General features: G+C 32.5%; 2 protein-coding genes across 2 annotated transcripts; both read left to right on the top strand.

Annotated features, from left to right (window-relative positions):
- Positions 1 to 3113: 3113 nt before the first annotated feature.
- LOC140049656 (uncharacterized) lies at positions 3114 to 9205 on the top strand. The gene is made up of 10 exons (XM_072094606.1): positions 3114 to 3294; positions 3444 to 3578; positions 4100 to 4234; positions 6259 to 6399; positions 6652 to 6783; positions 7185 to 7325; positions 7557 to 7868; positions 8024 to 8091; positions 8478 to 8718; positions 8840 to 9205. The coding sequence occupies exons 1-10, from the start codon at positions 3114 to 3116 to the stop codon at positions 9127 to 9129; spliced, it is 1776 nt and encodes a 591-aa protein (XP_071950707.1). The 3' UTR covers positions 9130 to 9205.
- Positions 9206 to 9217: 12 nt separating this feature from the next.
- On the top strand, positions 9218 to 12104 carry LOC140049655 (uncharacterized). Its single transcript, XM_072094605.1, has 6 exons — positions 9218 to 9230; positions 9544 to 9622; positions 9830 to 10310; positions 10876 to 10975; positions 11364 to 11437; positions 12039 to 12104. Exons 1-6 carry the CDS (start codon positions 9218 to 9220, stop codon positions 12075 to 12077), a joined length of 786 nt encoding a protein of 261 aa, XP_071950706.1. The 3' UTR covers positions 12078 to 12104.
- Positions 12105 to 12115: the final 11 nt, after the last annotated feature.

The raw sequence follows: 12115 nt of genomic DNA, 5'->3' as shown, positions 1-12115 counted from the left end.
TAAGACATTGTGATCTGGCACTTAACAAATATAGCAGCATTGTGAAAACATACAGAAAATGTATTGCAAATAAATCTGGATGGACACTCAAGCAACGTATACAAAGATGTTGAAATAGCGCAGATGTCTGAATAATTATAACTTTTTTATTTGCTTTCCTTTATTTTTTTTGCTGAAATTGTTTATATATTATTGTCAGTGGTATCGTGCAAATAATTGTTGCTAAGCTAATCAGAAATCAGAACATTGTATTGTATTATCTTACATGCTCATACGACGTTTTGAATGGTATGTGGCGGCGCTATTTACACTATTATTTATGGCGCCAGTTATTGGTATTGATCACTAGAATGAAGTAATGTATAAATAGCATAAAGACGGAGAAAAATTGGTAGGGATATGTGTTGTAAATAAAGTACGAATGCATTTAGCTGATTGTCGTTATTGTGTACGCTTACTTGTCAGAAGTTTATGGACCGACATTCTACTACTACACGTCGAGGTATTGATTTGTACATACAAGGTTAAGTTGAAACCCAATTCATAGAAAATAATTAAATATATATATATCGGTATCTTTATTTCAATAAAAACATCATAAGTACAATATAAAAAATAAAATGAAAAAAGTTGAATTAGGGTACTTATTTACAATTTTTCATATTATAAAAAATATATAAAAAGCGTACATAAACAAGAAATATTTCTTACAAAAAAACGCCGCTCGACATTTTAAAATTAATCATTGTTCTTTTGATTAATTTATGATTAATTATTAAAAAGATGTCCTTTAATCGCATACAAATCACAAATAGTTCTTTAATTATGAATCACATGCCCATTTTTTCACTAGTTAATTGTATACACAGCATTTGAAAGAAGATATGTGTACCTTTCCAAAAATGTATTATTTGCCAACAAATATTAATCTACTAATTAAAAAATGGCATTTAAAAATGGTCAATTTTTAAATTTAATGTGCTGTAGCCTGTTTGTCTGTGACCTCAACCTAAACTGTAGGCATGCAACTGAATACCCTCTAGAGACAACGTGACTTCAAGTTGGTACAAGTGGAAATTCTTCTACAATCTGTTGATTCGCGTCAACCAATCAAAGGGCAAGAATCCAAAATCGTTCAACCGTGAGCCCTCGTAAACTCTTTTCCCAGACGTTTTTTGGGTCCAGCAGCTGGGACCTATAAATTATAGTCGAGTATGCATTTTAGCCAAAAACTTCAGTCTCTAGTACTATAAATGCTGCTTGCTTTCTGCTTATACATGAGTCATCTCTTGTGACGTAGCGGGCTAGAGCAGCAGCGTGAAAAATATTTCAAGGAAAAAAAACAAGAAAAAACAGAGCAAAAGGATTTCAAAAGTGACTTAAAAAATAACTTGCCTCAGGAATGTGTGAGCCACCACACATTGAAGGCAGAGCAAGAACCAGGGCAATTCCCTCAACCACCCAGACAAATGGTGTCCCAGCAACCTCCGGATGTCAAGAGTAAAATAAGTAATTCAAAATGCTGTACTTAAAAACAAAATTGTCATTGAACTATTAATTATTATTTTTATTCTACTGCAATCTGTATTTACAAGCACAAAACACACTGATTTTGTGTAGTGTAAAATATTTGTGTTACGAGTTGTTGGTTTGTTATCAATTCGATTCCTTTATGATGTAAAAGATTTATGAAGCGACATACATCAATTAGTTACAATGGAATATTTAGCCGCAGCCGAAAGAATTTGTTTGGGCTGCATATATTAGTTTGGTGTGGGCGTTGATTTTTCTAGTAATTGTTGTCGAAATCAATTGAAGCATATATACGAACCCTGTAACAACGTTGACAATGGATCTATTTTATATACATCCCGGGAAACATGTATTTTGGAATATGTTTTATTTCCTTATACATTCTACGTGGTTGGGTTATCCAATTGTTACGCAAATAATAGAATACCATACTGTATACAGGTATAGTTATTTTAGCATTGGTTAGGTCTGTACAAGTGAATATGTTTCAACCTTACTGAAGATGTTGGACAAACGCTTTCCAACTTTGTTTCGTCTGGTTATAACTCTCAGTTTGACGTGTGGATTTGTTTTATCAGGTATGCTGCTTTAAGATTAATCTGCTTACTTTTTAAATTAGTTGCAATAAGTGGCTCTAATATAATGTTTAAAATTGTACTCTTACAAACGAATTTCTGACTTAACTCCCTGTTAATACCAAATGTAATGTGCGAGAGTTTACCTAATAGAGGATTATTAGTTTTCTCCATGATGTTTCTAACTTTCCAATTACTGACCTAAATAACCTACCATTTACATGAGAATGTTAGAATTAAGTATAGTGGAAAAAATGAATAGTAAAGTCCTAGTATATTTCTAGTTTTGCTTGTCAGTCCGTATGTATATATGTGAAGTAAAATCTTGCCGAATCTTTATTATTGATCAATATATTTATTCATGCACCGAATATGATACGTTCATACTCAAGAAAAATTTACATTTATCGACTGAAAGCTAGATTACATTATTTGTACTCTACTGTAGCCTACTTATTTGAAGTAATTCATCAAACCTATTCCTGATCAAGATGTTTGTAAAAAAGTCATTTAGTTTTATGCCTATTTCGGCACAAATAACTACAACTACATAGGCCTACAGTAGGCTTAATGGCTTTAACATTTACGCCTCTATCCTGTATACAGATTGAAATTACATTGTATCTGGAGACTACAATACCACTTGTCTAAATCCCTGCCAGCCTAAAAAATGGCCATACTTACATCTCTCCATTGAATTTCCACTGTAGTGACTGTAGCTTGAGTCAAATGTAGATACAAAGGTATGTTATAAAGCTAATTTAATTGCAGCAAAATGACTGATTGCTATTATTATTTTAAGGTCCATTAGACATTACACTTTTGTCCAACACACCACGGCCGACAGCTAGTGATAGTTGGTTTCGAGGATACGCCCTTCAAGACGACAAAGATATTAGAAATTTATCAGTTGGAATATTATACAAGAATATCGACGGGGAAACTAACGTGACTTAGGATGATACTGGTGCCAGTGGGGCTATCACTAGAGCTCAGACGATAGATATGCCAGACGGTAAAATATTTCACACAAGTAGCAGTATTACATATCGGATATATTCAGACCACACATTTCTAGGTGTTACGAACGTTCAAACTCACGCTGATAGAGTTGGTGTATTTTCATTTGAAGCAAATAAGACTGGAGTAGTAACAAATTCAGCAATTGTATTGACATCCACTTCTGGTGAGTATGGGCAAGATTTCCTCACAATATCTTTAATTGTAAAATTATCTTTGGTATTTTGTTGTAGGATTGTTCATAGAACTACGTTAAACTAATTCTACGTAAATAAAAGTATAGATTTTTTTCATTATCCAATTATTATTTTACAGCAAATATTGTAATGGAGTACAAAACAATAACGGTCGGTATTGGAGAGTCTGTCACTATCAATCTCAGTAAAGGTGGTGATATTGACGATTTACGTTGGAGACATAATTACGGTGAAGAAATACACAATCTGAGGGGTAATACGTCTGCTGTGATTGAAAACATACGAATAAAAGATGATGGGGTATATTAATGTTATACAGGTGATAGCCCTGATGGTAACCATGGTATTATGAGACTTATTGTTAGAGGTAGGTTTTAACAGTTATAGGTCTACTTATTTAGAGGTACTTTTTTAACCATTGTTTATCTGGTCAACCATAAGAACTATTATAGCATTTAGTTGAAATAATAGCTGTGTACAGCAGGAAAAAAATGCAGGACTATAAATGTTGCATCATATTTGATTGGGTCTCATAAATAATTTCACATAAATAAAAAGAATTCATTGCGTGCGATGATTATAGAATATTATGTGACTTTCTTTATTGTTTTATTATGTACAACGATGAGACGTCTTGAAGCTTAGGTGGTTCCACCTTATGAGGCGCCTCTGTTTATCCTTATAGGCCAACACGTGGTATTTCTGGTAGGCTTAGGAAACTCGCTCAATTTATTACAAGTTGTTTAAATTGTTTTCAATATTGTATCTTAATAGCTTGTCCTTCGGCAAAATGGAATCCTCCAGATTGTGAAATGGACTGTCCCGTATGTTTTAATTCCGGAGTATGTGACGATAAGGCGGGTATCTGTATTTGTCCAGCAGGATTTCAAGGCAATTCTTGTCAAAATGGTAAAGACAAATTAATATCAAACATAGCATGTTATTTATGTTAATTAGTCGACTGGAGAAGTTTCGAACGCAAGCGGAATAATTTTGATTATTAAAAAAATAAGAATGTGTAAGTAATATACTGATACGAAAATGATTGAAGAAAAGTACCGATTATTTCATAATAAGAAAGCAAAACGAGTTAATATCAAAACATATAAAATAAATAAAAAATGCTTGCTTAAATTTGTGATTACTAGATGGTACGCGAGCGAAGCGAGCGTACCATCTAGGTCGTGCCCACAGATGGTTCTTGAATACATAATAATTTCAGCGTTAAAAAACTGGCGATTTCAAATGTACGTACCGTAGGACAATAATACATGTCGTTTACAGCCTACAGGAACGAATAAATAGACACTGTGATTTATGTACTCAACTAAAATTAGCACCATGGGAATTACTTCCGAAAGAGAAACTTGTCACAAAATGAGACCAATTGTTTAAGTCAAATTTAAACAAACTTAATTTGTGTTTTGTATGTAACATTAGGGTTGAGGGATGGGGAAGAGGATGGGTGCAAAGAGGAACCATTTTTAAATATATTCTTTATCCATTTAGTAACGAAATATTAATTGAACTTATTCAACCTTATGTTCCTAAGCGGTCTCTGAGATCTAGATCTGAGTCTCTTCTTGCCCATATATTTCATCTTTCCACTAAGTTTTCTTCGGCATCCGTTTCTCTATGGAATGCGTTGCCTATTGAAATCCGTCAGGCTACTTCCACCAGTGTCTTCAAATCTCTCCTCAAAACCCACTTTTTAATTTGGAAATTTCTAAATTGTCAAGTACCAGTTATTATTATTATTGTTTTCATGTTTTACAAATAATATACCACTAAACACAGTAAAACATTGCGATGTAATAATTTGTTGAAACTATCACCGTCCAAGTCGATTGAAATAGTACAGTACATGTAACGATACATCACTACGACGTGTATATTTTTATATAATGTAAAACAATTTGTGAAAACCACCTCTATTCGGGGAAAATCATAAATTCGATTTAATCGTCAATAAATATTAAATTATCTAACTCAACTTAATTAGTAGGCCTAATGGTTTTCAATTGTTTCATACTTATTAAGAGGGCATGTGATGTACCGTAGGCCTATCCTCTACTGGTTTTACAACGCTACTCATGCCAGTGAGGGAAGGGTGATGATGTGGGTGGTTTAACTGCAATAATAAAGATTTATACATAATATACGGCGAGTGAAAACGCTAGCTCTTTATCCGTTTAAAAAAAAATTATATCCAACCTCTGCAGCACAGATTGAAAAAAAAAAATTGATCGAATTTCTGTTATGAGTATACAGTACTGGCCTTTACGACGCCTGAGGGAATAGACAATTGTGGAACAGAGATTGGAATGTTCCATTCATCGCAAATCAATACATTTGTATAAACGTATATTAAATCTATCAAAATAGTATTTTTTAAAGAAAATCGGCCTGTCTTCAACATTATGATGCTGTACTCGAGCTGTTCAACCGGTTTTCAGCCATTAAAAACAATTATCGTAGGAGGAGATAGGAAAATGCGAAGCATCCTCGTATTATCGTCTGCGGGTATTTTTCAATTCAATACCGCGATCGAAAAACACCCCTATTTGGGGAAAATCATTGAACCTAAATTCGTTTTAATCGTCAATAACTAATTATTGAACTCAATTTAATTAGTAAACAGGTTTACATCAGGCGGTTAAAATCAGTACCGAAAGTACGAACCAACTTTATATACCATCGAGTAAACATTCTAGAAATAACGCGCGATTTACCGAATTTTGCCCCTACGTAAATTTATATATAGAAAACCGGCGGTATGTTTTATTATTATTTTTTTAAATTGATTTTTTCATGTTTTTTTAAAACATAATATTGTTTTACCATTATCAAAATAATGGTAAAACAATATGTTGCCTTTTAAATTTGTAAAAACACATAATATACACTTAATATAATATGATGTTTACTAAGAGGCTGTGGAAATAACAACTGGGGTCGTGAATGCAAAGTTGTATGTTCTTCTACTGGAAATTGCAGAGGATTTCTCTTATGTCCACCTGATCCAGTTGGTTGTGCATGCATCAATGGTTTTGGAGGAAGTGATTGTGATACAGGTTAGATTTTAATTAGGTCTATATCATATGTATCAGCAAAGATCAGAAAAGCAATTATACTAAAATCCTTTAACAATTTTCGTTAGTTATGGTAATGGTTTGTTGAATAGTATGTTTTATAATGTAGGCCTAATTAATATTTATTTAATAATTGGTCGTGTATATTGTTACTAATAGGCCTATATTTTCTATGTGAAACATGAGACATGACATGAGTTATCGCACACAAGTTCTTCATTTTATGTTTTTAAGTTTGTGAGGATGGGTACTATGGAGCTGGTTGTCGGGAAAAATGTAACTGTGATATCATCAGTTGTACCCAAGATACAGGATGTACTTCTGGGTCAACATGTTTGTTTGGCTACACCGGTGACAGGTGTCTAGGTAATGATATTTGACAATTTGATACCATTTTCTTTTATTATCATTTTTATGTTTCCTTTGTAAATATTGTTAACTTACCATGTAGAAAGAAAAACAACCTTGAAAATACTGTACAGTCTTATTTTTGTGTGAGAACCATGAACAGTCAGGAAAAAATGGCAAAATGTTTCCTACTTTCTAGGAATTTGATCAGATAATCTATATTGTTAACATGACCACAGTGCCATTTTCCCTCTAACTGTAGAGTATACTTCCTAATGAGCTGTACCGAATGTGATAAGATTGAGCAAAGAACCTATAGCATATGTTCTTTAGATTTAGACAATTGCAGAAGCTTGTATTAGTTTTGGAGTTAAATAGTTTTAATGACAAACATAATAATCATATTTTTTTTTGTAAAGAGCCTGTGTCATGTCAATCCGGATACTTCGGTGTCTTGTGTAACTTCCCATGTCACTGCAAAGACTCTGAAGAGTGTAATCGAGATGGAAGTTGTACTAATGGATGTCACGAGGCTTGGGCTGAACCAAATTGCAGCATAGGTAACGACACACATTTATTTATATTATGAGGAATAATTAGACCCTAAGCTTTGAGATACTTTTCTGAATTTAAAGTTGGGAGAAAGGAGAAATGGAGAGGGTGAAGAAAGGTGAACGAAAAAAAAAATCACCTTCCATGCTTACATGTTTATATTGTTTTATTAATATAAGTTAAATTAAAAAGCACCGTTTTTGTTTAAAATATACACAGATATGTGTTTTATTAAATAGCTTTACCATACCACACTGAATCGCAACGTGATATAAATCAGACAGCAACTACCTTAACTTTTGACGTCACTTGGATTCCTGGTGAAGACTATGGAACAGGCACAATCACAAAACGGAAGCTTGAGTACAAATCATCTCAAATGGATTCATTTATATCCATGGCTAAACCAGATAACGATGTATTATTTGTTATCAATAATCTCATCCCAAATACACAATACCAATTTTACTCTCAATTTTCGAGGATGGTTGGTGGTATTGAGGTAGATGGACCAAGAAGTGCACTTGGAACAACTAACACAATCTGTGAAGGTCAGTTATAAAATTGAAACATATTGGACTACTTTTACATTTTTATAATGTGCATTTTGAGAATACATTTTAAACTATATTTATACAGAAGCGATTTAATAAAGCATGTCGTCATGATTTCTGTTTGCTCAGCAATTTCATTCTTTATGTTATAGAACCTTTGGAAGAACCTGAGATAGAACTGAAATCTGTTGAAGAAAACCAGGTCAAATTGTGTTTAGAGGTTTTAAAGTATTTTTTTTTGTTCACACGTTTTGCTTGGTGTAAATAATAGTATATCAATCCTGTTTCCTGTTTTTCCGTTGATAGATGCCGGTTTCTTACTCCAATCCCAGTAAAGGGAAACAAACCCATTCCCCTGAACTACAGTAGTAGGTTTGAAAATTGTATATAATTATAATTGACTTACGTGTTGTATAGGCCTACATTTTTTACGGAGAGCTGCTGTAGACAAGGATAATTCCACAAATCATTCACTTACGTAAATGGAATTTTCGTAAACTTGTTTTATCCGCTAACAGGATTAAGCTAAATTTCTATTGGCCTATGTCTGAAAAAGTATTTATTCTCATTCTCATTCTTTCTGACGTATTATTTTATATAATTCAGCCTGTTTCTAGTGATTATGAACGAATTCAGTGTAACTATATCCTTCGATATCAAGTGAAGTACTCGGACATAGATGGAAATATACTAAGTGTAGTCAACACAACAAGCAGTTCTCAATTAGAAGTTCAACTATCAGGATTATCAAGCTGTACAGATTATGTCGTAAACGCTCGAGTTGTTAATAACTTAGAGATTGCTGGTAATTGGGGAGAGGACATAACGGTACAAACATCGCCCTCAGGTATGCTTATTCCTATTATTAACTATATTGTATTCAATCTAAAGATTTACTCATAGGATAGTCCTAATAATCACAGTAATTATTTTTAATATAGTATATTTATTCTTTTTTCAAATAATAGAGCCATCGATACAAAGCAATTCATTTGCAAATGGAACACATTTACTGATGAAGTGGAACGCTTCTACATGTGACATTCCAGACTATCAGGTGACCTACCATTATGAACTATCAGGTGGAATATTTCAGCAAGGAACTACAACAGAAACTGAAGTTGTTTTTGACGAAGGCATTGATTCGTGTATAGAATATACATTCACAGTTTTAGCGTCTTATTTAAACGTAAGAGGGACATCTGACGTAATGACCATTATCTTTGGTACAGATTGTGATCAAAAGAAGCAAGGTTAGTTCCTTACTGTTTGTGCTTTGTGAATAGAATTCAGTAACTATAAAAATCGAAAATCTTAGTCCTACGAAGAAAAATATTGAACTTTGAATGGATTATATAGGTAAACAACATTTTAATATAAAAAAATAAATATTTTTTTCTATTAAAGCCATTGTTTTTTTTTATAACTTATGCCTAATGACTACGTTTTTTTCTCTCCTTTGTGGCGTAAACCACCACTTTATTCCTTCACATCATAATTAAATACATTACAAATAATCAGTAATATTTGTCTTCAAATATATATATTTCTTTAATCATATTACTTCTCTTTTTTCCCTTAATTTCTTACATTTTCCTTTGTACTGTTTTGCTACCCCCCCCTCCTCAAATGACTACTTTATGAACATATTAAGCATTAAATAATTTTCTAGGTACCGTAATAAGAGTTGTAATTGGCTCACTAATTTCCATAGTTGCCGCAGTAGCAATCATTTTGGTAATATTTAAACGGTAAGTATTATAATACTTTTTACAGAAATATTCTTAAAAAAATATTTCAGATAATAAATACAGTATTACAAAAATAATATCATACTAAATTGTAAATATTACAAATATCTGCATTAACAAAATTAAAAAAAAACCATTACAGAGAATATCAAAATGATGATGACGTACACATACATTCTTTTAAACATTATGATTTGTTCATTTCAGATTTAGACACTTGTTTTCCAAAGGCAACGTTGGTAAATCTTCAACTAGTCAACAGAATATAGGCCTAAGCACTGTAGATACGGAATATCAAAATGTATCTGAAAAAGAAAGAGAATATGAAAGTATTCAGTCTACTGCTGCCACTAAATCTTCTGCCATGTATGTATACACAAAACCCGAGAAAGAGCCTGAACATGCCTATGTGAACCGTGCTGAGGCCGTATACACACAGCCAGATTCTGATTTAGAGCCGGAACCTGAACATGTTTATGACGTCACAAAATTTGAAAATAAAATTGAATATACTAATATTAAATCAAAAGTTGCTGCTTCTTCTACTGAACCCGTATACGCTGACCCTGAACCTGAGCCGGACCTTGTTTATGATGTCACAGAATCTAAAAATGAAGACTATAAACCTATTGAGTTATCCGAACTGCATGGCTATGTAACGAAGCATCAATTAAAGAAAGAATTTGAGGTAAAGCATGATTTGTTCTAATTTTTAAATTAATTACCCATTATCCTCTCAGAATCAACACCAGAACGAATCTCTCTATATTACAAAGAATTAATGTCTGACTGTCTTGTTTAACTAATTAGTCTTATTTAATAAAGCATAAACGAAAACAGGAAAATTGAATTCATAAAGTTATTAAAAAATGATAAAATACATAGAAAAGAAAAAAAAATATAAAATATTTCCCAATGAAATAATACGTTTCTTTCTCTCGAGTTTTAAACACACATAAAACTGACTGCCAATTCTTAAATTACCTAATGAGTCTTATTTAATGAATTTCATACAAAAGGGGGAGCAATACATTGCCTAACACGTTATGTTATGAAAATTTAAAAAAAGAAGAACATATTTAACGACAAAATAGTAAATTGGATTTCTTTCGCCTGCGTTTTAAGCACACAAATAAAAAGCAAAAAAAAAAAGGAAATGGCTATGACTAATAGTAGCAATGTTGGTTGTGACATCGATGACGAATATACGATTCGGATAAACATTTTGTATTAAACAATGCATTTATTCGCAGACGTTGCGTAATTTGCTTCCACATCCTGGTGAAGATCTTGCGTCACAAACTAGACGACAAGATATCAGTTGCCAGGACACATTTCATAATGTTTTGTTCCGTAAGTTACATACTTAATACATCAGTGTAATTAACAATGTTGATGATAATGTACCCGAGAATTCTCGGTATGTACAAATTACGTAAAAGTAGGGCAAACAACTGACCAATTATTACTATACGTTGACTATTATTGATAAAAAAAGTTTTTAAATATAATGTGGTTATTATTATACAGCAAGAACATAACGTCACAATTAAGAACGGTTCAATGGTGTAATGTAGTAATTTTCAGCCGGTTTTTTTATGGCCATTTTGAATTGCATGTGTTCATCAAAGATTATTAAATATGATCACGATTTTTATGAGGATTAGAACCTCGACTATATAAGCCCGATTATTAGTAGATCAATTAATTAAGCTTCTTAATATTATTTAATTTATCACAGTGACTAAAAGATGTTTTCAACTAAATCCGGATGTTGGCAGTGGTGCAGATTACGTAAATGCTGCGCTCATTGAGGTATGAGGACGTGAACGTCTCATTCAAAGGAAAGCGAGGGGCATAAGCTAGCGCTATTTGAAATCAAACTGAACCTAAAAACATGTTGTTTCTCAATTAATATGAGAACGTAATAAATGAAAAAAGATCTCAAAAGCAATTTGTAAAGATAGTAATATTCACATGCAAGACAATTATAGAAGAAATACTCTTTTTTAAATACTTATTTTAACACAAATATTTTCCGGTGTTATCTTTTATTTATACCCTAGCGTCACAAGGGTCGCCGTGCTTTTGTTGTTACTCGGACACCATTATCGGATACCACGATCGATTTTTGGCGTTTGGTGTTTGATTTTAAATCTGACGTCATTGTACAACTACATTAGATGGAAGACCTAACGAGTGCCATGTACCTCCCGAAAAAGATCAACCAAAAACAACCATTTGGTGAATTAACCGTGACTGCTAAGTCAAACTTTCAGAACGAATATATGACTGAGAGAAAATTAAATCTAGGAAAGGTTACTACATTTTTTCTAGTTATATTTTGTTGAAGTACCATGTCAAAATTATTGTAATGCATGAGTTACAGCAGTATCTATATTTTTACATTTTACAGACAAATGTAAGCAAGATTCTTTTGAAGATTACATTATAATAGATACCTACATCTCTGCACTGAAACCAACTAAGATT

The sequence above is a fragment of the Antedon mediterranea genome, chromosome 5 (assembly GCF_964355755.1).
Source record: "Antedon mediterranea chromosome 5, ecAntMedi1.1, whole genome shotgun sequence".
Taxonomy (NCBI): Eukaryota; Metazoa; Echinodermata; class Crinoidea; order Comatulida; family Antedonidae; genus Antedon; species Antedon mediterranea.
The sequence above is the reverse complement of the archived record's forward strand: the minus strand, read 5'-3'. Positions and strand labels throughout refer to the sequence as shown.

Coding starts and splice junctions, on each gene's coding strand:
- LOC140049656 (XM_072094606.1), top strand. CDS start 3,114: ATGCCAGACGGTAAAATATTTCACACAAGTAGCAGTATTACATATCGG. Junction 6,784..7,184: donor CACCGGTGACAGGTGTCTAG/GTAATGATATTT, acceptor TTTTTTGTAAAG/AGCCTGTGTCATGTCAATCC. Junction 7,869..8,023: donor AACTAACACAATCTGTGAAG/GTCAGTTATAAA, acceptor TTTATGTTATAG/AACCTTTGGAAGAACCTGAG.
- LOC140049655 (XM_072094605.1), top strand. Junction 9,623..9,829: donor ATTTTGGTAATATTTAAACG/GTAAGTATTATA, acceptor TGTTCATTTCAG/ATTTAGACACTTGTTTTCCA. Junction 10,976..11,363: donor ATTTCATAATGTTTTGTTCC/GTAAGTTACATA, acceptor AATTTATCACAG/TGACTAAAAGATGTTTTCAA.